This window comes from Phyllopteryx taeniolatus, chromosome 9, assembly GCF_024500385.1.
Source record: "Phyllopteryx taeniolatus isolate TA_2022b chromosome 9, UOR_Ptae_1.2, whole genome shotgun sequence".
NCBI classification, from domain to species: domain Eukaryota; kingdom Metazoa; phylum Chordata; class Actinopteri; order Syngnathiformes; family Syngnathidae; genus Phyllopteryx; species Phyllopteryx taeniolatus.
In genome coordinates, this window is record NC_084510.1 from 19,776,735 (window position 1) to 19,803,912 (window position 27,178).

General features: G+C 40.8%; 1 protein-coding gene across 1 annotated transcript; it reads right to left on the reverse strand.

The window, feature by feature from the left end:
• Positions 1 to 487: 487 nt before the first annotated feature.
• Positions 488 to 26,831, reverse strand: LOC133483230 (leiomodin-1-like). The gene is given in 10 exon segments (XM_061784147.1): positions 488 to 1,892; positions 3,766 to 4,069; positions 7,390 to 8,684; positions 10,456 to 10,713; positions 10,716 to 10,812; positions 10,814 to 10,925; positions 22,039 to 22,230; positions 22,313 to 22,449; positions 24,798 to 24,975; positions 26,336 to 26,831. Coding segments are annotated over 10 exon segments (2,691 nt in total). The 5' UTR covers positions 26,427 to 26,831; the 3' UTR covers positions 488 to 1,865.
• Positions 26,832 to 27,178: the final 347 nt, after the last annotated feature.

The window sequence follows — 27,178 nt, forward strand, 5'->3', positions numbered from 1 at the left end:
CAACTTACTGCAAGGTGTTTTCTTAAGTTAGAAGTGGGCTGAAATATCCAAGTTTGGGAAATGACAAAACTACGCTGCGTGTTAAAGCTGTTGTTTTTCGTAGTCTGTAATGTAAACACCAGTCGCGGAAGTCGTTTGATTGGTGAACTTGAGTCAAACATCACTGTGGTAATCACGGTGGATTGGAGCGACCGATGCGGAAGTCGAAAACGAAAGTCTGAATCATGAATAAACAAATGTTTTCACCCAAAAATCTCATGATACATTAAAATTGTACAGCATAAGTCTACATTTTCTTTTCTTTCTATAATCCCCCCCCCCCCCCCCCCCCCCCCCGAAAAGTGTCTATTTTTTCCCCGTTATTTTTATTCAAATATCTTTGAAAAGAAATTAGGGAGAAAGACACCTATGCTCAGAAAATGTTGAACTATTACTTAAATAATAGATGTTAATAGACAAACAAATCTATACTGAAGACCTTTATGAGTCAATGGCGACATAGTGAGGCATTTTATTAAAGACTTACAGGCTCTGTAAGAAAGGTGTGTCATCGCAAATGAAAAAAAAAAATCTACATTGCACAAAGAGTAAGTGCAATGACATTGAAGAAAGGACATTCACTCAAAAGATATGGCATCAATCATCAGGAAGTTTCAAATAAGCCTTAAAAACACAGAAGCTATATTACATGAAAGTTACATACGATTATCAATCCCGTTAGCTAGAGCAATTCTGTACAACACTCATGGATTTGGACTTCCTGATAACATGTAATTATTGACCAGCTCAAATTCCTTAATGGCGCTTTTCCAAATCAACTTCGCCTGAGATTTGTTGACATGAGACGTACGATCCTTGACGTTCTCTTTCCCGTAGCCACGTTACGTTGCTTTCTTGAAGTCGGGCCATCATGTTGGTATATTCCCTGATATTTTCATCCCAGCTTGGACGCACTGACTAACAGTGGTTCAAATGCCTAAAGCGGGGTATACGCATGCTGACAAAATTGGAACATTTTTCACTATTTAGGATCAAAGTCAGAAAAACCCCGATTATCAGATGTATCAGATTATCTCCAGGGATTATACTGTAGTGTGAGGTGTGTTAAGAATACATTTTCCTACCTGATCTGGTCGGGGCCACTAACTGTAAATGTTTAAAGCGTGGTACACACATACCGACAACTGGGCCATATTTACGCATTTTCCTTCCCTCCCAATCAAAATCAGCAAAGGCCAGATGATCAAATGTATCGCAAAGATTATCCTGAGTGATTATCCTGTGGTGAGGGGTGTGTTGAGAGTGATTTTTCCTCCTTGATCTACTCAGAAAACGATCAGGGCAGACAAGCGTAAATGTTGAACTTATTCAATATGTACAATGGCAAAATTTAGTTAATTGACAAACTAACAGTTAGCCTAGCTTCTAAATTCTTCTTCTACTACTAGTATTGTTTTCACCATGCTGCCTCTCACAGGTCAGTATAGGTACTACAACATAAATCTAGTTTTGGGAGTGGGGTCAGTCAGTATGTGTGTACCCCGCTTTAGCTGTTTTCTCAGGCACTCATATTCATACACGAGCCAATATGTTGTACAAATGGACTTCATTTAGTACCTATTTGTGCAAATAACAAATGTCCAGCGAAGAGCGATATGAATCCTTGACTGCAAAATGGCACCCGTTCTCTGCAGGGGTCCTTTTGGTCCAGTGTTCAGTGGGGAGGACTTAGGGTAATAAAGCGGCCTCGTCGTCAAGACTGTCATTCCCGCAAGATGGACCCTGCGTCCGAGGGAGGGTTTATCTGCTTGCGGTGAGATGTCCGTTCTCCCATGTTCTTAAGTTCCAGACGCTAGTGGCAAAACTCATTGCAGCCACTTGGGTATGGGCATCTGTTGTGTGATGACAAAACGTATGAATGAACTCAGCATGTGTAAATCAATACAGTGTTCCAATATGGTGGTACACCGACCACAGCCCCACTATATGGTAGATACCGTAATTTCTCGTGTATAATGCACATTTTTTACCCCCCAAAAATTGTCAAAAGTCAATAGTGCGTATTATACATAGGTATAGGAGAAAATGAAAAAGACTTTCACATCTTATAAATGTATTCCGCCATCTAGAGGTTATGAAAAAGCTGTACACTTTCATTCCACTATGCCACTGCCCCCTAGAGGTTATGAAGAAGTTGTACACTTTCATTCTAGTATCCCAACTAGATGATATGAAAAAGGTGTAGACTACACTTTCATTCCAATATGACAGGGGTACATATGACTGCATATATGTAGAATTGTGCTCATAAGTTTACATACCCAGGCAGAATTTGTGAATTATTATTATTATTTTTAAATACGACTGATGACTGAACAACAACCATCATTAATTTCTTTATGGTTATATTTTGTTTAATGGTAATGCTTTTCTGAAATGCTTGACAGTTGAATTTGAATCCCATTAAAATAAAATTAAATGTGTTTCGCCTGGTCCGTCATGTTTTCTTAAAATAATTGTACACATCTTACAAATTCTGCCTGGGTAACCAAACATATGAGCACAACTGTGTGCTTTCTCATTTACTAAATAAAAGTAGGGCTGTGAATTTCTAAATAAGAGTAAGTAAATAAAAAGAAAGTATTATGTGTTCAAATAAAGTGCTTAACTTCAGAACAAAATACAGATAATACTTCATGTTTTGATCATATGGGTAGAAGCAAAATCATGCACTGTAAAAATGCATTATACATAGGTTGAAGGGTTTTCCAGAATTTTGAGGTCAACTTTGGGGGTGCACATTATACATGGGTGCGCATTATATAAGAAATTACGGTACTTGTCTGTTGCGGGAATCCCCGCTATATCACAGAAATCTGCATTTTCCAAGGATCCATTTTTTCTTTTTTTCTTTTAGGTGAATATAAATACTTTGCAGTAGGGGTTGAACCCAATAGTCGACTTTACTACTTCGCACGAACTTAACATTGAAAGCTTGAAGCCGACGTCATCTCATCTTCCAATCAGCCAATTTACAGAGCACTCTCAACTCTGTTGTCATGGGACTATAACGCTCTGTGGAGCAGCGGAATGACCTACAGTACATGTTGTAATACTGTAATTAGGAAATAATAAATATAACAAAAATAAATAGTCACATTAAAATGACTTATCACATTAAAATTACTTATCTACACATATTAACATTATTTCACCATTTCATTAACATTCACAAAAAAAAACATTTCTGCATTGTCCATAATTTTTTCTATATTTTTAAAGTGTGCTTACATTATGAGCGCAAACCATTAAGTCAAATTAGTCATTCTTAGTTAGGAGTCCCAAATCATTACCAGGGTAAATTGTTATCTTCCCTCCACTGTGCACATGTGCTGTCGTGGACATCAAAATAAATGCAGCACATACTTTACATTTTCTTTTGACTTCATAAAGGCTGCGAGGGCTGGCGAGAGATTGCATACGGGTCGGATGTGGCCCGTGGGCTGTACTTTGCCGCAGTGCGCCTTATGCATTACTGGCATCTGGCTGGGATAGGCTCCAGCAGCCCGCGACCCTCGTGGGGATAAGCAGCGAGGACCATGGATGGATGGATAGTTTTGTGAAAAGAAAATGCATTTTTTTATTGTATTTTTTTTATTTTTAGTTTTCATTTCAGTGTCTGAAAATGTTTTTCTATTCTAATTTCATTATTTCATTTGTGTTTGTTAACTATGATAATTTTGGTTCACTATACAGGGGACGTACCTTCTTGAGTTGTTGGATGTTGCTCCCCCTGATGGAGGCGAGCAGCTGGTCCCTGGAGTTCTTTGCACCTCCTATGCTCTTCCCGTCCAGACTCCTCCGTGACACTGGTGTCAAAGAGTTCCTCAGGGAGTCCACTTCCAGCATGGGAGGCGGAGGAGGTGGAGGCCCTCCCCCAGGTGGGGGTGGGGGCGGTGGCGGAGCAGCCACTGCTCCCCTCTTAGGGCTCAGCTTGGGCGAAGGTATCGGCGAAGGTAATGGCGACGGTTTGGGGGACGCCTTTGGAGAGCTCCATGTTGTGGAATTTCTGGAACAGAGAAATCATTTCTTGAGCTCAGTGACTGCAGCGAAATGACAACTGAAACTGGGGATCACCTGTTCCGTTCAAGTTTACCATGGCACGATTTATAGAGTCATACATGTTGTCTACAGTTGTGAGGTCGAGGCTATGTCTGCTGTCGTTCTTCACAGTGGGTAAAGAATATGGGGATTGCTATATTATCTGTCAACATGTGTTGCTGCACCGTTTGTGTTGCGATATCTGTTGCTTAAAGGGTAACACCACCACCACCCCCACATATATGCTAATTGTTAGCTCGTGTGCCTATGGAGTTTCCCATTGTATGTTAGCATTAAGCTAGTGGAGGCTAAGTAGTTGTTTTCAACACTGGTAATTGTCTTTGTTTATGTTTAGTTTGACAGTAACTTTTAACTGAGAGTGGCAATAAAGAGCATGAAGCCTCTTTTTTGAAGAATATTTACTAATGTTATCTGCCAAAATTCTGCTTGATGTGAAGTGAGTTGAGTCACCTGGCACTATACGGCGCTCGTATCTCAAGCTTGCGCTCACAAGTCAAAGCAAAAAAAAAAAAAAATCAGTCGATCAACAGCTTCTATTTCAAAAAACATGTAGGTAGGGTCACTCGTAACTGAAGGCACCACTGTATTGTATAAAAACATAATTGAACAAAAGAGAATGAAAATAAATAAATAGTTTTTATAAAGTGAACATACTGTACATCCTGTAGTATCTGTGGATGCGTGACTTTAAGGTGCGTGGCCTGCCGAGTGACATCAGACGCTGTCGTCGGGTTGGCGCAATTGGTTGGGTTGGTCATGGTGTGAGCGTCTTGGCGTGAGTTATGGCCTACAGCAGCTCCTTGCGAGCGTTCTCATTTTGTATTCGTGTGTTTAACTGTTTGTCCCGCCCAGTAAACATCTGAAAGTGCATCGGCGATTGTGGCTGTCCTTGCGCACATGCAAGGTTGTTATAGTACCTTCAATGGTTTATGTTTTGTTGTCACTTCACTCGAGTGGCGGCATATCTGAAGCTTGCTCGTGCCTCAAATTTTGGCTTGCAACCAAGCGACAGTTCATAACTACAAAACTCGTGAGTTGGGACCCTCGTAAGACAAGCTACTACTATATAGTAAGATTTTAAATACATTAAAAGCCTACACATTATCGGTTCGGCATTTGGAAATTTGCCTATTTGGATATTTAAAAAAAATATATATATATCCTCCATTTGCCGCTGTTTTTGTGCTCAAGTCAAAGCAATGACAGTTTTGCTTTGGTGCCATCCAGTGGTATCTTGGTAAAAAGGAAGCAATTTGAGAGCTTTATTTAGATGTAAGTACGTTGCTCCTTTCTGCTAACTTGTGGCATCTTTAGGCAATTACAAACCTTTTTTGGGAGGGCGTTAATTACTCTGGAATTTTACTGTAAGACACAAAAGTTGAATCTAGCCAACTGTTCTCTTCTTGTTGATTAAAGACATTTTACCTTTATCCAAAAGGCTTCTTCCGTTCAAAATGTTTGGGTGTGGAGTCATTAATCTTACAGTTACACTTGACCACCCTTGGGGACACACCCACCAGAAACATAGCTAGATAGTTCATAGGAGAGTCCACACTCCACACCACAAAAATTCGAACTGAAGAAGCCTTTCAGATTAAAGGTGCAATGTCTTTTAAGAATCAAGAAGAGTTCAGTTGCCTTGTTTCAACTTTTGTGGATTACCATGATCTGGATGATGACTGATACTGAGCAATTGGGGCCTCACGATCCAAGTTGAATTCCTTCCGTGACCACACTCGTAATGCAAAACACTCGTATCTCAAGTCATCTTTTCCAACTGAAATGAATGAAAATGCCATTAATCTGTTCCAGCCTTGCCCTGTAAAACATCCAATTTGTGTTATGTCCACTTTAGTGAGGGAAAATAGCACTCCACAATATTGTACTTTCTAAAACAATGTTATAATTAAACAGAATTAAATAGTTATTGTCAGACTACATCAATTAAATGCTGCGCCTTTGTGTGTGCCCGTTTTGGCCACCTGGGGGCAGTATAAGACACGCATGGATATACTGTTCGTGGAGGAGTTATTATGAATTCCACTTGAGTTCTAGGCAGTCCCTGCCTGGATGCAGCAGCCAATCATATTGCAGCAGGGTGTGTGCTGCCCTGCCTAGAACTCAAGTGGGATTCATAATAATGTCTCAACTCCTCTCTGAGCTCATCAGTGTGGCACTAATATTAGTCATTCTCAGAAGAAGAGTAACAGGAGTACATGTAGCCTGTCTACATCAGCGGTATCAAACTCATTTTTGTCATGGGCCACAATGTGGTTACGGTTTCCCTCAGAGGGCCGTGTTGAATCTTAAATGTTTAATTGCCTCATCGTATTATTACATATACACAATAAGTTGATGGATAAGTAGTTTTGAAATCAGAAGTCAAGGATAATATATTCAAGATTGTTCAAGTTACTGTAAAAAGGGGTTTGACAAAAAATGCTTTTGCAATATCTCAACATTTATTACATATGACAATTAGAAATTTTAGGGCTGATTTTAGCAAGAATCAGCAAAGTTGAGGCATTGTATTTGCCTTCCCGGACCATATAAAATGATCTGATGGGCCGGATCTGGCCCCTGGGCCATGAGTTTGACACCTGTGGTCTACATGTTGTTGCTGAACAATTAGGATAATCTTAAAAAAAAAAAGATAGTTGCTAATTAGCGTTAGCGTTAAGATGGCAGGGCCTTTCTTCAGCAGTTGTTTGGCTGTTTTAAATACACAAGATAATTCTCTTTGTTTGATGTTTAATTTGACAGTAAATTCAACTGGGAGTGGCATTAGACAGCTTGAATGTTCTTTTTTAATGAATTGTTCACTATTTGCTAAACTGCTGATTATTGTAAAGCGTGTTGAGTTGAAGCGCTTGTATCTCAAGTCTGAGCTTGCAAGTCAGAGCAAAAATTTGGCAGAACGACTGCTCCTATCTCGAAAAACCCGTAAGCCGAGTATCACAAGGCCCAACTGCACAGTGAACCACTGCATAGTCAGTATTCACAAAGTTGTCGATTCAGTTTTATTTATTTCTAAAAAAAAACTTGTATTCAATCTTTTTGAGCACCATCTTGTGGCATCTTGGTGCCAAGGAACTGTTGAAGTTAGTTGAGGAGCTTGATTTAGACAAAAGTGTTCGTTTGCTGCCATCCTGTGGCATCAAAACGCAATTAACGGGACAGTCCCCTTTTGAGGGGGGCTTAAGGCACGGATTTACACAACTTGAGGTCCCTATCACTATATTCGCTAATACAATTCCTATTACACACCTCAGGGAGCCTCCGCCACCCATCTTGGGCACCTCCAGAACATTCTTCTTGTCGATTCCATTTCCGGCCTGGGCCTGCTTCTGCTCCTGCAAGCGCCTCTGACGCTGGCGGTCCATGTTGCGACTCAGGATGTTAGTGGTGGTCATCCTGGGGCCTGCCAGCTCAAAGTGGTAGCCCAGTTTGAGCAGGGTGGTGTTTTCCTTCAGCACCTTGATCATCTCCATCTCCGTCTTGCCTCCGCAGATGTGCCGCTGGTTTTGGAAGCGCAGCTCGGTGAGAGTGGCGTTGTAGCGCAGTGCCTGTATGAGGGCCAGGATGCCCTTGCCGGTGAGATGGTTGGAGTCCAGGTTGATGCTGGTGATGGTGGCGTTGTGGCGCAGGGTTCCGGCGACAGCGTACGCCACGTGGTCGTCGGCCCGGCAGTTGGCCAGCGCCACCTTCCTGACGTGAGTGTTGTGCCGCAGCGCCTCGGCCAGCTCAATGAGCGTCTTGGTCTTGATCACCTCCGAGTTGTTCACGTTGAGCTCCACCAAGGATGGGTCATCGCCTCGGACCTGCTCCAGGAGCTCGTCGAACATGCTGGAGTCTTCATCGGTGGTCTCTTCCTCCTTCGTTTTGGCGGTCGGGGCCACACAGTTGGCGAGTTTTTCTCGGTTGTCCACTTTCTCCTCTTCTGTTTTCTTCTCTTTCAGGTGATCGCTGTGGTTGAACAGTTCTTCGTCTCTTCTCATTCCCTTCTCCTTCTCAGAGGCTTGTCGTTCTACTCTTCGAGCCGTCTTCTTGTTCTTATCGTCATCCTCAGGCTTCTTCTCCTCGGGAACCGGGTTCTCCTGGGATTTGTTCTGCTTCTCTAGCATCCTGGAGACCAGCCCCTGCGTCCTGAAGCTGTCGGATCGCCTCACCCGCTCCTTGGCGCCTTCTTTCTCGCTCTTCTCCTGTAGCCTGGAGATGATGTCCTTGGTCTTGGTGTCATCCCTCCTCCTGCCATCTTCCCTACGGGTGTCCTCCTTCTTCTTCTCCTGCAGCTTGGAGATCACGTCCCTTGTTTTGCTCTCGCGGTTCTCCCTCCTGTCTGTCATCCTGCTGTCCTCACATGCTGTTTTCTCCTTGCATCCATCCTTCAGGTCGCTGGAGACCTGACTTTGTTCCTCCTTTGAGGATTCTGGAGCTTTCCCCTCTCCATCTTTGCCCTGGCTTTCTCCTCGTCTTCGGACTCCGGCGTCTTCATTGCCCTCTTGGCTTAGGCCCGTCTTCCTCAGGTTATCATGTTTCCGGCTTTCCTTCTTTGGTTCAACCTGTTTGGGGGAACAAATATGAGCATATTTATGATGATCTTTAAAGACAACCGATATTTGGGCTTTTGCTGGCTTTGATTGGAAGCGGCTCAAATTAGACTTCATTATTGTTATGCGTTTACCCCGCTTTACAGTAAAACTTTACAATTGTTGACCCCAATGTTTTCAGAACAGATCATGGATGAAAAACTAGTTTAAAGCACCCCGCATCAAAATCTTTCAGACATATTTGACAATTGAGACAATCAGGCCTTTCCTATCTTTGATCAGAAGGGTGGAAAATGTTCAGATTTGGCATGATTTTGAGCATTTGTGGGAGGAAATGAATCGTTCTTACACACACTACACCACAGGATAATCACTCACTAATCTTTTAAAAGCATCCAATAATCAGGCCTTTCCTGACTTTGATCAGAAGGGTGGAAACGATGCCAAAATTCCCCCTGATTATCTGTATGTGTGTACCTCGCTTAGAGAAAACTCAGCCTCTGTGTCGCTTCACGACCGCCGCTCCTCATCCGTCTGCGAAGAGGCTTGTGTGTTTATAGTGGCCATCTTCTCTTTTTTTGAAATTTTTTTTTTTATGGCTCAGGTTCGCCTAGTGTTTGATTTGTGAGCCCAGAGGCACGCCAGGCTAGCGGACGCATCCTTAAAAGGCACTGAGCGTAGGAGCGATCAACCGAGGAATTCCACCAGGGCCCGGGATTAAGGAGCCGTACACCGAACTGAGCACATTCGGTAGAAACTACTCGACAGTGGACTGCAGTGGTTCAAACCACATCAGAACAAAGCACATTTACAGAAATGTCAAGTCTCAAAAGTGGGGTTTGTTTGGGAGGAGTTGAATGTCAAATGTAATCATCCCTCAGAAGGGTAAACAATATTTTTGATGGCCCAAAGGAACGCCTTTGAGGATCTGACGGCTGCAGCTGGCCTCTTCAATCTTCAATCCACCCTCACAAACATCACATGGACATGGTCATTAGAGCTGGATGTTACATCCTATCCATCCATTTTCTATAAGGCATGTCCTCATTAGGGTCTTTAGGGAGTGAGCTGGAGTCCATCCCAGCTAAATTTAAGCGAGAGAAGCTGGTCGTCAGCCAATCAGAGTGCACATGCAGACAAACAAGCAGTCACACTCACATTCACACTTGGGGACAATTGATTCTTCAATTCCAGCTGACTTTTGGCAAGAGAACTGGGACCCACCCTGGACCGGTTACCAGTCAATCACAGGGCACATATTGACACATGACCATTCACAATCACAATTTTTCAAATCCAGCTCACTCGGCGAGACAAGTGGGATTGACCTTGGACTGGTCACCACCCAATCACATGACACGTATAGGTAAATGACCATTCACAATCACACCTACAGACAATTTATACGAGTCTTCAATTCCAGGTGACTTGGTGAGAGAAGGGCACACCCTGGACTGCTTGCCAGCCAATCACAGGACACATAGACCAGCAACTGTGCGTGCATCATTTCCGTACAGCATTGTCCTGCCCTTCCAAGCAGACTTTTGGCAAGAGAAGCGGGGTCCACCCTGGACTGGTCGACAGCCGTGCACATCTTTCACACTCACAATCACACCTATGGACAATTTAAAGTCTTCAATGAACCTAACATGCACGTTTTCGGAATGTGAGATTCGAACCGGGACCCTCTGAACTGTGAGGCAGACGTGCTCACCGCTAGTCCGCACCATGCTGCCACGTTCACGCAATACCTCAAATAAAATGCAAAGCAACAAGAATCTACCTGGAGTGAGGCCTCCTTGTGGCAGCTTTTGCCGTCCTGGTGGTGGTTGTTGCCTCCGGCGTGCTCGCCTTGAACGGCGACCTCTCTGTCCTCCGTGTTGATGTCGGGCACCTTCATCATGTCCTTCTCCAGCTCCTCCATCTCCTCCGGGGAGAGCGTGGACAGCAGGGTGTCCAAATCCGGGTCCTCGCTCACCTGCCGCCCCAACCTTGTCAGGCCTCTCACCTTCCGTCTGGACATACTTTTAAAAGATCTTGCTAGAAAATAGAAAATGAAAAAATAAAAAAAATCAGGATATCAAGCAGCTTCGAGGTAAAATTATTTCCATACGTCCTGGAAAGAGCGAGGCGTGGATCCCGGACTCACATGCTTGCGAAGAGGGCGGCCTGTGACGGTGGGCTGGTGAGAGGCTGGGACATTCTTTGGAATCCTGGGAAAGTGCATGTCCAAGTTTAGAGGACGGCGCGCTCCTTTAAAGGGAATGGGAAGGGCTGCAGTTTACTGAGGTGCCAGATGAGAGTTACTGTACACACAATTCCTCTCATTACACAATTGCTATTTTTGTTCATTCCAGATTCTGTTTACTTGGGAAGGATTTCTTTTTTTTTTAAAAGATCATTTCAATATTTGGGAATGAGCAACAGCTATGAGATGTATGCACAACAAATAAAATACAGTGGTGCCTTCAGGTATAAGTTTAATTATTTCCGTGCCACATTATTTGCTTTAATTCAATGGACATTGTGCAGCTCCTTCTGGTGTGCGCACCTTGGCCACCTGGGGGCAGTAAAGAATGAAGCCATGTTTCACAACTGACTTAGTAAGCTGCTGTAATTTCATAAATTTTCGCAAAGGATAAAGAACATATGCCTGTGAGTATTGTGATATTGTATGTCTACTGTTTGTGTTCAAATATTCATTGCTTGTAAAACCAAGACACCGATGCTATTCGTTAGCCTGTCTATAGCGTTTCACATTAAGGTATTAAGGTAAACAGACTTTAAAGGGGAACTAAAATATTTTTTGGGGGGAAGAATAGGTTGTATGTACCCCCACTAGTCTAAACACGGTATTCTGATTAATATTCAATTTGTGGAATGAGAATTAAACATATTAATTCATCAATTTTCAGAATGCAGCCCTATGGGGGGCACAAGTCAGTGCAAACTGTAGGCCGGTCCCAAGCCCGGATAAATGCAGAGGGTTGCGTCAGGAAGGGCATCCGGCTTAAAACCTTGCCAAACAAATATGAGCGTTCATCCAAAGAATTCCATACCGGATCGGTCGTGGCCCGGTTTAACAACGTCCGCCACCGGCGCCGTCAACCTGCAGGGCGCTGTTGGAAATTCAGCTACTGTGGGTCGAAGTCGAAGTCAAAGAAGAAGAAGAAGAAGAGGTGGAAAGCGGGTTCTTCGGCAGAAAGAGAAGAGGAAAACACAGAGCCTAGAACTGAATGTGGGGACTTTGAATGTTGGGACTATGACAGGAAAATCTCGGGAGTTGGTTGACATGATGATTAGGAGAAAGGTTGATATATTGTGTGTCCAGGAGACCAGGTGGAAAGGCAGTAAGGCTAGAAGTTTAGGGGCAGGGTTTAAATTATTTTACCATGGTGTAGATGGGAAGAGAAATGGAGTTGGGGTTATTTTAAAAGAAGAGTTGGCTAAGAATGTCTTGGAGGTGAAAAGAGTATCAGATCGAGTGATGAGGCTGAAATTTGAAATTGAGGGTGTTATGTGTAATGTGATTAGTGGCTATGCACCACAGGTAGGATGTGACCTAGAGGTGAAAGAGAAATTCTGGAAGGAGCTAGATGATGTAGTTCTGAGCATCCCAGACAGAGAGAGAGTCGTAATTGGTGCAGATTGTAATGGACATGTTGGTGAAGGTAATAAGGGTGATGAAGAAGTGATGGGTAAGTACGGTATCCAGGAAAGGAACTTGGAGGGACAGATGGTGGTAGACTTTGCAACAAGGATGCAAATGGCTGTAGTGAACACTTTTTTCCAGAAGAGGCACGAACATAGGGTGACCTACAAGAGCGGAGGTAGAAGCACACAGGTGGATTACATCTTGTGCAGACGATGTAATCTGAAGGAGGTTACCAACTGTAAGGTAGTGGTAGGGGAGAGTGTGGCTAGACAGCATAGGATGGTGGTGTGTAAGATGACTCTGGTGGTGGGGAGGAAAATTAGGAAGACAAAGGCAGAGAAGAGAACCATGTGGTGGAAGCTGAGACAGGACGAGTGTTGTGCAGCTTTTCGGGAAGAGGTGATACAGGCTCTCGGTGGACGGAAAGAGCTTCCAGAAGACTGGACCACTGCAGCCAAGGTGATCAGAGAAGCAGGCAGGAGAGTACTTGGTGTATCTTCTGGCAGGAAAGGAGAGAAGGAGACTTGGTGGTGGAACCTCACAGTACAGGAAATCATACAAGGAAAACGGTTAGCTAAGAAGAAGTGGGACACTGAGAGGACCGAGGAGAGGCGAAAGGAATACATTGAGATGCGACACAGGGCAAAGGTAGAGGTGGCAAAGGCAAAACAAGAGGCATATGATGACATGTATGGCAGGTTGGACACTAAAGAAGGAGAAAAGGATCTATACAGGCTGGCCAGACAGAGGGATAGAGATGGGAAGGATGTGCAGCAGGTTAGGGTGATTAAGGATAGAGATGGAAATATGTTGACTGGTGCCAGCAGTGTGCTAGGTAGATGGAAAGAATACTTCGAGGAGTTGATGAATGAGGAAAATGATAGAGAAGGGAGAGTAGAAGAGGCAAGTGTGGTGGACCAGGAAGTGGCAATGATTAGTAAGGGGGAAGTTAGAAAGGCATTAAAGAGAATGAAAAATGGAAAGGCAGTTGGTCCTGATGACATTCCTGTGGAGGTATGGAAGCATCTAGGAGAGGTGGCTGTGGAGTTTTTGACCAGCTTGTTCAATAGAATTCTAGTGCGTGAGAAGATGCCTGAGGAATGGAGGAAAAGTGTACTGGTGCCCATTTTTAAGAACAAAGGTGATGTGCAGAGCTGTGGCAACTATAGAGGAATAAAGTTGATGAGCCACACAATGAAGTTATGGGAAAGAGTAGTGGAGGCTAGACTCAGGACAGAAGTGAGTATTTGCGAGCAACAGTATGGTTTCATGCCTAGAAAGAGTACCACAGATGCATTATTTGCCTTGAGGATGTTGATGGAAAAGTACAGAGAAGGTCAGAAGGAGCTACATTGTGTCTTTGTAGATCTAGAGAAAGCCTATGACAGAGTACCCAGAGAGGAACTGTGGTACTGCATGCGGAAGTCTGGAGTGGCAGAGAAGTATGTTAGAATAATACAGGACATGTACGAGGGCAGCAGAACAGCGGTGAGGTGTGCTGTCGGTGTGACAGAAGAATTTAAGGTGGACGTGGGACTGCATCAGGGATCAGCCCTGAGCCCCTTCCTTTTTGCAGTGGTGATGGATAGGCTGACAGATGAGGTTAGACTGGAATCCCCGTGGACCATGATGTTTGCAGATGACATTGTGATCTGCAGTGAAAGCAGGGAGCAGCTGGAGGAACAGTTAGAACGATGGAGGCATGCACTGGAAAGAAGAGGAATGAAGATTAGCCGAAGTAAAACAGAATATATGTGCATGAATGAGAGGGGTGGTGGGGGAAGAATGAGGCTACAGGGAGAAGAGATGGCAAGGGTAGAGGACTTTAAATACTTGGGGTCAACCGTCCAGAGCAATGGTGAGTGTGGTCAGGAAGTGAAGAAACGGGTCCAAGCAGGTTGGAACGGGTGGAGGAAGGTGTCAGGTGTGTTATGTGACAGAAGAGTCTCTGCTAGGATGAAGGGCAAAGTTTATAAAACAGTGGTGAGGCCAGCCATGATGTATGGATTAGAGACAGTGGCACTGAAGAGAAAACAGGAAGCAGAGCTGGAGGTGGCGGAAATGAAGATGCTGAGGTTCGCTCTCGGAGTGACCAGGTTGGATAAAATTAGAAATGAGCTCATCAGAGGGACAGCCAAGGTTCGATGTTTTGGAGACAAAGTTAGAGAGAGCAGACTTCAATGGTTTGGACACGTCCAGAGGAGAGAGAGTGAGTATATTGGTAGAAGGATGATGAGGATGGAGCTGCCAGGCAAGAGAGCTAGAGGAAGACCAAAGAGAAAGTTGATGGATGTCGTGAGGGAAGACATGTTGGCAGTTGGTGTTCGAGAGGAGGATGCAGGAGATAGGCTCTCATGGAAAAGGATGACGCGCTGTGGCGACCCCTAAGGGGACAAGCCGAAAGGAAAAGAAGAAGAAGAAGAATTCATCAATTTTCAGCCATCGCAGTGGGCCGCCATGTTAGGCAATATCGCCGTCTGTTGTCGACTGAAATTAACGCCACAACTGCTTTCGCACTTAGGTGCAAGTCACGTGACCAAACCCTGAAGGTAGTGGACTCCCCGTCCGTGTATGCTGCGATAACTAGCATATCTATGGGTTGATGAAAAGATTACGTGAATAAAGTTGTAATATTGCAATTTTCCCCCTTAACTTGCAATGTTTACCTCTTAAGACTGACTTTTTTGTAATTGTAATTTTTTTCCCATAATATTTCAACTTTAATCTTTTTTTTTTTTTTTTTTCTCCCTGACATTATGCCTTATTTCTAATATTTTTCTTCAAACTGTCATGTAAAATTCTGTATACTTGGAGAAATATTACTTTATTCCTGCATTATTTACAACTGGTTAGCACATCCACCTCACAGTTCTGAAGACCGGGGTTCAAATCTCAACCTCGCCTGTGTGGAGTTTGGATGTTTTTCCCAGGTACTCCGGTTTCCTCCCACATCTCTAAAACATGCGTGGTAGGTTGATTGAAGACTTTAAATTTGCCATAGGTGTGAATGGTTGTTTGTTTATATGTGCCCTGCGATTGGTTGGCGACCAGTTCAGGATGTACCCCGCCGCCTCTTGGTCGAAGATAGCAGAGATAGGCTCCAGCACACCCGCGACCCTCGTGAGGATAAGTGTAATGGAAAATGGCTGGATGGATTCTTTTGACATTTTTCTCATAAACTGACACCTTTGTTCTCATAAAGTTACAGATTTATGCTTTTAAAAATAACTTTTTCTCAAATTATTCTAGCAATATTGTGCTTTTCTTGTAACATTCTTGCGTTGTAAAATATGAACTTGAGTTTTTTGTTTTTCCTTTAATCATTTAGAAACTAATTCTAATAAAATAACTTTATTCTTCAATTTACTCATAAAAGTCACTAATTGTATTTCTCATAAAACTACGACTGGACATGTTGGCTTTTATTGGAAAATTACATTATTCAATATGACTTTGTCCTCCAAAATGTTTTTCTTCCCAATATTATGACTTAATTCTAATAAAATACCTCTCAAAAAGTTGTCTTTAGTTAAAAAAAAACAAAAACTTATTGTTTAAAAAAAAAAAATAAAAAAAAAAAGGTTCATATTCTGATTTTGATTCCGAAATATTTTTTTTATTGGGGAAAAAAAAAATGCTCATAGATGACTCGACTTTTTTTCCTCGTTAAGCTAAAGACTTTTCTCACATTAATAAATGTTCTCTTAATATAGTTTCACAAATGCATGGATTTCATTTTTAAATATATGTACATATTAGTAATTTAATATAATTAAGTTATTTTCTCCAAAGAGGGGTGAAAAATTAACATTTGATTCGCTGCCATTCACAACATGACCACTTGAAGTTTGGTAAAGAGCACCACGGTGCACTGGCCCTTTGTGTAAAATACCATCAAGTGAACGAGACAAGTGGCGAGTAATAATCATCAGAATAAAAGAAGCCAGACAACATACATTCCAAAGTTAAACTTTATGTTTAGGAAATAAAAACTCTTCACTCTTGATATATATTACAATGTCATACCTTACATGTCAGTTGTTTTCCAACTCTTAGTAAGTTTAATGAGATACACACAATCAGAGGTAAAAACAAACAAAAAAAACAAAAAAAAAGCAATGGAAGAATTGTTAAGTGGAGTACAGGTGAAAGCGTTGAAACATTTCCAGTGTTTTCAGTGTGCTTTATAATGGCTCAGTAACTCCCAACATAACACGGTTTGCTCAAATATGAATAAAAGATCAACCGAATGAGTCAAGGCCCGATTAGGAGATGAAAAATGCAGTTTGTCTAACAAACATAGGGGCATAAACATTTGACTTTTTTCCCCCCTTGCCATTCCCAGAGATAAGGGAAAGAATTGCCTAAAACTAGCTGGACAGCCGAAAAATTGGCTACAAGAAGTCAATTTCATTACATTTAAAAGCCAGAGTAGAGTTAGCGTCATTTTCAAAAAATATCTCGTTGGAACGCCGCAAAGCAGATGAGGTACGGATTACAAAATATGGATTTCAAGCGTTAAAAACTATTCAACTGGATTTACACTGCAGGTCTGAGTGCCCATTCCAATGTATTACCTACAGTGGCTATAAAAAGTCTACACACCCCTGTTCAAATGCCTTGGTTTTGTGATATATATAAAAAAAATTAACAATAACAAGGTAAATCATTTCAGAACTTTTAACACCTTTAATGTGACCTCAATGGAAGAAAAATGGTTCTTCAAATAAGGCGTGCATACGCTCATAACTGGGGATGTGGCTGTGTTCAGAATTAACTGCTCACATTCAAAATTCTAGTAAACGAGATTTAGCACACATCTGCCACAATTTGAAGTGTTAATTAACTAGTACGTAATCTAGTACACTCACAAAAACCTGGCATCTGAAGAGGGGCGAGTAGATTTTTTTAAATCCACTTTTTAAATCCGATATTTTTCTTTGCGTTACGTTTTTAGGAACCCATCCTGTTATTTTTTGAAAAACTAATGTACTATTTTTGTGCGCAGACCAACACAACAAAAGTATTACTTTGGCGCCATCTCGTGGAATACTGTTGCTAGGTTTAATTCATTGATGGTGTTTCGTGTCTGCGTTTGTTTTGTTGGCAGTGAATGCAGTCAAAAGCGAATGTTTTTGCTTCTCTCACGAATCTACTTTGCCAACATTTATAACTGAGAGAAAATACCACAAGGTGAGTTTAATGATGTAGTACCGGTTGTGTAAAATTCTAGTGTACATTTTAGTTTTCCTGCATGTGATGTCATGTCAGTTTGTTCTATTTAGTGTGCTAGCTAATGCTATTGATGAGCCTCATGTGAAGGTGGTTTGTGTATGTTGATTAATTGAACTACTGAAGTCATTTATGTAACATAGGATCATGACTGTGTACATGCTAGATGCATGGTGTTTGCTTTTCTAATTGTTTGTCTGTGTTGTTGCAGAGTAAATACATTTTATTTTATGATCCTTTCTGTTTTAAGTGCTTTGCCACCAATTTGTGACATCTATCCTATCTGTTTTCACGTTGCACTCACACCAATAGATATCCAATATGTATCAGATTTTAATCCAGATTTGATTATAACCTGAACATAACCGATGAAAACCCCCCTCCCCCCCCCTTCCAACACATATACCAATTGTGTCACTTGAACCTTGCAGCGTAAATACAGCCTGAGTTTCAGGGCGACAGTGAGGCGGGATGTTGTGCGTCCAGTTCAAAAATTCAAAGCAGCGTAACTGACCGCCAACCCCCCAGACCTGATATGTTACACCAGAACTAATAATAAACATAACAGTAAATATTCACCATGTACATCACGCTAAAACATCCTACTTTGACATCAATGCAAATATAGTTCTACTTCATTTTGGAAAGGAGAAAAGAAAGGAAGTAGGGAGCATGCTGACACTGGTCAGATGGTACAGGGTGCAGCTAAAAGAAATGTTAGCGCCCAGCAACATATGAAAAAGTGTAGTGTTTCAACTAACAAGAGGATTCAAAGTAGCACAAAAATCATTCATTATTTCGAGCAGCAATGATGGCATATGTACCGGCAGTAGCAGCGCCACACTGGAAAGAAAACAGCAGTTCAAAGGTCACAACTATACCTTTTGTTACTTTGGTTTTCGAAAATGAGCGCTTTTCCCCCCCCAACAATTCAGACTTTGGTCTCGTAAATATTACAACATTGTTCTTGTGATATTCTTGTGAAAGACAACTTGTTGTAATATTACATTTTTTACCTAGTCAAATTTCAACTGTTCTCGTAAAACAAATACAACTTACGAATACGGATTTTCTAGCAAAAAATACTTTTGTACAAGTAAAATTAAGACTTTTCCCTTGTAACTTTGTTGGTTGTAAATCGACTACTTTTTTTCTGGAATAGTTATTCTAGTACAATTCCAACTATTCGTATCGTAAAATGACAGCTTTTCAGAAAAATCCAAATCATTGTTTTTTTCCCCCCTTGTAGTATAATGTGATCTTCTTGGAAAATTACAACTTATTGTCTTAGAATTGACAATTTTTTCCCCCAGTAAAATTAAGATTTTTGGGAAATCTGACTGTCTTGAAAAAGTTTTTTCCTTTTAACTTTGAACAAGTAAAATTGTGACATTTCTCATCATTTTGTTTGTTGTGAAATTTCCCTTTACAATATTGCAAAAATTACATTTACAACTTTTTTTCTTGTGATATTTGTGTAAAATTAACTCGGAATTGCCTTCTCCAAAAAAATTGACTATTCCCAGTAAAATGACAAATTATTTCTCAAAACAAATTTTTCTTTTTCTCTCATAATAAGAGTTTTGAATCAGTTAATTGCAAAATGACAGACTAATCTCATAATAATGCAACTTTGTTCTTTTGACATTTTTGTAAAATTAACTCTAAATATTCCGACCTCCCTCTCACAAAAATGACTGCGATTATTTCCAATTCAGTAGCAATTTTTTCTTGAATATTAACATTTTTCTCCGAACTTTACCACTTTTTTCTTGTAATATTTACGATATTGTCGTGACACTAAATCTTGGTTGAGATTCTTTTGAAGACGACAACTTTACCACTTTGTTAGGATAAGATTCTGACTTCTTGTAACAATTCACTTCATCCCTGAAATTCTTCACTTAAAATTACAACTTCTGCCAGACGTTTCTTGTTAATATACAGTATACATCCCTTATCTCATAACATTTAGATTTTGTTCTTGTAAAAAAAAGAAAGAAAAAAAAAACATTTTTGCCTAATATTTCTTTGCAGTGTGGCACTTTTTACACGCTTTTATATCATATACACCCTCCAATTATTCTTGAATCCAACATGCATCCCTTGTACGGCAATTGCACGTTTTACTCACATTATGACCAGAGCAAAAAACAAACGCACATCATGTAATCATATTTGTGAATCAGTCAGAGGTATGAGCTAGCATGTTGCCTCATGCCACATGAACACTGCTTAACAGGAAGTGTCAAATGTATTTGGGAAAGGATAATAGAAAACAATACGTGACGTCACAAACTGTACATGGTAAGACTCATCCAAAACATTTAGTCTGCCAAATATCTGGATGCACTTTACCTTTTTTTTTGGGTGACCTTTCTTCAATAAAACAATTTCACAATATGAAATGAAAATGTAGTGTTAATGAGGCGGCTTTCTATTCAGATTCAGGGCACCTTTCGTCACACAAAGTCTTTAAAATGGCTGACCACGCCCCGTGCAAAAGAACACACAGTCATTTAATTTGCGAAATGGAGGACACGAGCGGAAATGTTGTCATTATATATATATATCTAAAAAAAATAAAAACATTAGCATTTTTATCTTAATGCTGGATGAACACTCTGAAGCATTTATCTGTTGAGGTGTGTGAGAGATGTTGCTGCCTTCCTTTTTATTGGATTTTTTTTTAAAACAGTCTTGTCTCCCCCGTTGCTGCCACTGACCACATTAAATGAGTGTGTGAGTGTGTGCGCGTGTGCGTTTATCTGATCATTGACCAGGATACTGTGGAGGAGAGTACGGCGGAGGAGCTGAAAAATAGTGAAAAGATTTATGGTCAGGTCATTAGCATCCAGTGCATCATACTGTATATAAAGTATATTTATGATGGTACACATTTCCTCAACTATTACCACGGCTTTGTAGGAAAATTTCGGCTTTGTCATCATAGAAAAAGACATTTTCTTATAAAAAATGACGAGTTTCTCTAATTTGAAATCCCCCCCCCTCCCCCCCAAAATATTATGACTTTATTCACACCAACATTGCAGCTTTCTTCGTATAATACCATTCTCCCCTTTTTCTCCTTTTTTTCTAGTGAACTATTCGACTTTATTCTTGGGATTCAACTTTTTCTCATAGTAGTTTTACACAATTACAACTTTTTCACATTCACTATTTTTTCTTTAACTTTTGCACCTTTCTTTTAATATAAAGTTTTATTATAGTACAATTCAAACGAATAAAAACACATTTTTCTAGTCATATTACAACCTTTCATGGAAATTACATCTTGTGAAATTACAACTTGTTATCCCTAATATTAAGAGGTTTTCTTGTTTTGTTAATGTTCATTTTTATGACTTTATTCATGTAAGATTTTAAATGTAGTCTCATCACATTGCCACTGCATTGACATAAAATTACAACCATATCCTCCTATTTTTATGATGACTTTATTGACGTAAAATTACAACTTTTTTCTAGTAATACAACAATACTCACCGAAAATTACAACTTGTTACATAACACCAGTATTATTATTACTACCTTATTCCCATAAAATGAAAACGTTTGTAGTAACATAAAAATCAAAATTCACATAAAACTTGCTTGCAAATTGTTTTCTTGTGCAAAACTAAACTTTTTCCAAGTCATGAAATTACTTATTTAATGTAAAAAATTACTACGTTGTAATATTAAAAATACTTCCAAGTAAAATTACAACTTTATTCTCTTAATATTACAACTTATATCACATCAAATTACAACTTCATTCACACGACTTAAAATACAACATAAAAGTACAATTTCATTCTTATATTATACTTAAAATTACAATTTTATTGTTGTAACATTACAACTGATTTCATGTAAAATTGTAACTCCACTTAAAATGACATTTTTTCCTCAAATTTGCAAAATTACAACTTTTTCACATATTCGACTTTATTCACATAAAATTACAACTTCGGGTTGGAATACTGAGAATTTTTTTCCCCCAAATCAAATTACAACTTTATTCTCGCAATATTTCGATTAAGTTCACATAAACTTACAGCTTAATTCCCGCAATATTACGGATCATCTCACGTAAAATTCTCGTAACATTAGGACTAATTTCACGTAAAATTAACTACTTCCTTATCGTCTCTTTTTCTCCACAACATTGTTCTTGTATGACTGTATTACGCCCTTTTGTGCATTAAAATCATGACCTAATTCTCGTTATGTTACAACTTTTGCTTTAAATGATGTTTTGGCTTTTTTTCTTGTACCACCTTACCAAAGCGTATAATTTGAAGTGCGGCGATGGAGCGCTTGTTGTAAAACATTAAAGAGGATTCTAAGTATTAAAGGCGATCTTGTGCTATGTGGAGATATTGTCTTTAACATCCTGGTCGCACCGCAATGTTGCATGTGTCTGGATTTAAGTGAGGAGCTACACTACTATGAGATGCGGTATGTGGTTATTACCTTGGCTGTAAGCAGGATCCATATGAGGAGGGGGATAATGTCCGGACTGCATCATGGGATACTGAGAGGGCATTCCCGGATACTGGGGCGCCATAGGATAGCCCGCATGCGGATACTCGGACGGCCCCAGCGGTTTTCCGTAGGCGTCGTACAGTGGCTCCACGGGGTAGCTGGCCATCGGGATCTGCTGGGCTGTGGGCCAAAGACATTCGAATTGTGGCGTGAGGGACGTCTACGACTTCCACGCAGACCAATTTAAAGTAACAAATCTTACGGTCGTAAGGAGTCCTGCCCCGCTGCAACCTTCTCTGGTAGAGATAACAGCAGGAACACATGAAGCAACACACCATGGTGGCGATGATGGCCACGAAGAGCAGGACTGACGAGGCGATGCCAGCTAATGTTGTCGGACTGAAAGGAAAGAATCAACACAGATTTAACACAATGTACTACAACACACACATAAGGTAAACCATCGTTTGTTAGAAACTTATTGTAACGCCACCGCAAGTGGTCAAGGAGACACTGGCAAATTCTCATTGGCTGTTACCATCCAATCGTAACTAAGAGGTGGGGAAAAAAGCTTGGGGGACGTGCCATCATGTTGCATTGCATCATGGATGTATCAGCCATTTTTAGAGCCATGGTCTGTCGTTTGGAGAAAAACTGAGGAAAAATGTTAACTTTTACACAAAATATAACTAAGTTCTTACCAAAAACAAATGCTCACTATATACGTTCTTGTCTTGGTGACCCCAGCTCGACAGTAACTGCACCAGGGCTTCTGTTAGGGGTTTCATGTGTCACCACGACCGTGTTACAGTAAACCCCTGCGAATAATAGGAGATTACTGTACAATATTTAGGATTTAGCTATAAAAGGACAAAATGGGGAAAAATGTGATTCATCAGGCTCAGAGTGATTGCTTTTTTTTTTTTTTTTTTTTATTGTAGCCACAATAGTTCCCATCCCAAAGAGATTAAATTCACAATTACATAATGAAGATGAAGCCAGCAAATCCTCATATTAGACTGACAGCATGCAGACGAGCTTGGACTGGTCTTACTGTTGTTTTGCTAAAATCATTAATTGGTGAAATTTACTCTCGATCTACTAGTTCATCAAGGACCTCATTTTTAAACTCGTAAAATGAGTTTACTTTTAGTTTGAGGTAAATTTTGGGAAAACTATCCTGTCAGGGCACCTCGCTAGACCTCATTTCAACCAGGCTAAAAGGATTAACTTTACAGGGGATCCTCCAATTATGACATAGACGACATACAGTCCCCTCCAAAAATATTGGAACGGCATGGTCAATTCCTTTGCTTTTGTTGTATACTGAGGACATTTGGGTTTCAGATCAAAAGATGAATATGAGACAAAAGTTCAGAATTCCATCTTATATTTCATGGTATTTACCTCTAGATGTGTTAAACAACTCCGGACAGAGCACCTTTTGTTTGAAGCCACCCACTTTTCAAGTGAGCAAAAGTATTGGAACAGACATCATTACATTAACTTAAAGTCAGTAACATTTCATATTTGGTGGCAGAACTCTTACTTGCAATAACTGCATCAAGCCTGTGACCCATTGGCGTCACCAGACTGTTGCGTTCTTCATTTAAAATGCTTTTCCAGGCCTTTACTGCAGCCTCTTTCAGTTCTTGTTTGTTTCTGGGGGTTTCTCCCTTCAGTCTCCTTCCTATTCAGGAGCTAAAATGAATGCTAGATTGGGTTAAGGTCCCCTGATTGACTTGACGAGTCTAAGTGTTTTGGGTCATTGTCTTGTTGCATGACTAAGCTTCTCCCGATAAGTTTGGATGCATTTTTCTGGAAACTGCTAGACAAAATGCTTTTGGAGACTTTAGAATTCCTTCTGGTGCTACCATCATGAGTTACATCATCCATAAAGACTAGTGAGCCCATTTTAGAAGCAGCCACGCAAGGACTAACATTCCGGTACTCCTGGAATCGTTCAAATTTCAAAATTTCACTTCACACTTTCGATGTCGACAGTCCGCTGACCCTGAAGAAGAAAAAGCAAAAACCCAAGGAGCATCAGCAAAAACCAACAAAGAAGAACGCACACGAAGACGTGCTTGCGCCTAATGGCAGCGGCGAGCAAAAGTGTGTCTTAATTAAGTTAAAATAAATGACCAGTCACCTCAGTGCAACACTTGGAATAAGATAATATTGTGCAAAGGAGGCTTTCACGATGTGTAGAAGTCTGACGTGTTCCCTCATCGCCACCATGGTGTGTTGCTTCCTTATAACCGTAAGATTTGTTACTTTAAATTGGTCTGCGTGGAAGTCGTAGACATCCCTCACGCCACAATTTGAATGTCTTTGGCTTCATATTCATTGTGTAATTGTGAATTTAATCTCTTTGGGATGGGGGAGAAAAAGGAATCACAATCGAGAATCGTTTGGAACCGGAATCCCTCAAATTCAAACAATGCCCAACCCGAACTGTAAGCAAGCATTTCTTCTTCTTTTCTTGCCCAAAGTCAGCTGAGATAGGCTCTAGCTAACAAGCAACCCAAATGAACACTATAGAAAATTGATGGACGCATATTTGTGCTCTTCACTTAGTGAAGATGTAGACTGCTACGTTAGCTTTTTGTGCTAGTTAGTTAGCTGTCATACGTCAGTCACTTGTGTTTAACAGTACGCGTTTGTGATAACCGATGTTGATGTTTAAGAAATGAGATGAGTGATTTTCAACTCTGCCGGTACATTTAACAAAGGGCCGCTCTGACCTGAACTGGAAGAGCATGCAGCGCTTCTGCTCGCGCTCCGTGATCATCTTAAAGGCGTCCAAGCAGCAGTAGCGTCGCTGACAGTTGCCGCAGCAGAAGGTGATGAGCGGACAATCGAAGCCGTTGTGCCACGTGCCGTTCTTGTCCACGTACCACAGGCAGTCCTCGTTGGCTCCGACTGGGGACGAAGAGGCAAATGCAATGTTAGAGGAAAGGTATTCAATTCATTGCACCCTAGTAAACTGGGTATTTTTTTTTTTTTTTTATATGGCCTTAAAATAAAATCTTAATTGTAACCCCTTTGCTAAAAAAACAAAACACAAATGACAGCTACAATTCATTAAAACTACTGCAAATCCCCAATTGTCTTGTGTGTGACTTCAGTCATAACAAACAATAGAGGAGCCTCAGTTTAGAAGAGCACAAGATGGCATGATCTGTTACCGCGTTACAGTACTTGTTTTTCATTTGTTTTATGTTTATGGCCTAGAAGCATTTTTTATACAAGTATTTACTGGAATTATGACCTTCTGTGTTAACCGTTTCCGAAACGGACATTTGAACACAAACAGTGCAGCAACGCATAGATGGACAATATAACAATACTTACAGGCATATATTCTTTATGCTCTGTGGAAAAAACGCGAGCAGTTATTTTGCACACATGTAGATGACAAACTGAAGCAAAATTTTCTCAAGAAATCTGAGGTTGTTTTGTGAACTTGTTTTAAAAATGTCATTAAGTCTTAAGGTTTTCATAATGTATTTATGTTTTTCATTAAACAAAGGGTAAAACGTACTGTTATTTTTTATGTTATTAAATATGGTATGATTTTAGTGGCCCGGGCCCTTTGACATCAAATTAGGATGCATGCGGCACCAGAAAAAGAAAAATACGTTTGGCGCCCCTCAACGTGTTACAGTGACCACAGACAGTACAAAACGATGGACTGGTATTCTATCCGTCATCCTGAACTTGCGTCATTTGAGATGTTCTCGCATTGAGCGATTGCTTTTGCCTAGTTGCTGAATCACGACTCAAATGCACTTTGAAATGAAGACAAAAATATGTAACGATATGCTATCTAAAAATGTGCTCGTACATTATCAACCAAAATACAGAGGCGAAGTTAATTTAAGCGACAAAAACGCCAGTGCTACGTAGACCAAATGGCATCATCAATTGGCTCGGATCAATCTCAATATGGCGACCATATATTTGCATCAGCGATGCCATAAAGTACCCGGATATTACATTCGTCACCAACACGCAAGTAAACGAAAATATGATGATTATTTTTTAATTGTAATTTTACAAATTATTAAACGTAAACAAATACGATAGATGCTATATTTTCTTTTCCCAACAATTCAGACGAGATACAAAACTGCTCGCGCGCGAAGACTAAATGCCAACACGACTCAGGCCAGAAATAACAACGAAAAGGGTCATGTTCATTTGCCAACGTCCAGCTTTGGCAATGAGCCGTTAGCAAGCGAAGCGGCCTGGACGACAAGGGATTAACCCAAAACCTTACCCGGAGAGCAGCAGAAGACGACGGCTATTATCGCTAACACGGTGGTCGTCGACGCCACCACAGACGCGTTGGTGCCCGCATGAAACGCCATTCTCGTCGCGTCTGCAAGAGCGAGGCGATACAAAGATGACTTGACAGCTAACAAGTGTAGTCACTCATGATCCGAGCTTGGAAGGAGAGACGAGACGGGTCGACTGACGGTGGTTTATCAGTCGAAAAGGACACACAAGCTGACTGTGACGCCGTTCAACCTCGGGCTCGGATGGTGGCGATGCTTTCACGTGCGCGCCAGAAAATGTCGGATTTGTCGTTATTCAGCACTACAACTCTAGAACGAAAGTCCTTTAAATATAGCGAGATAACAACGGTGTCGTCCAGTTTTATGTTATTGTTCTTTAAGTATGCGATGAAACTTGTAATAGGAAATTCTCTTTCAAACATCAATAAATACAATCTTTGTCGAATGTGCACGGGCAGTGAACGCACCATACAATGCAGTGCAGGCAGTTGAACACCACAACTCCCCTAAAGTGGATTTGGGGACTTTTAATTCTGGTGAATAAAATGTAATGAAATTTACAATCTATATTGTAATATTTGTCCAGGAAATAGGACTATTTTATTCTAAACAATCTTTGTTGCGCAATGTTTATTTTGGCTGTACTGTTTGTACAGTTTGTTATTTTTGTCCAATCAGACTTAAGCATTTATGTGCTGAAAAGTTCAACAAGCAAAACACATCTGTAACTCTCTGCACACATTAATACATTTAATGATGTTTCTTATGCCCACAATGGCTGGGTCTCTCTTGGTCTCTGGCATACTTGAAAATTAATTTTAAAG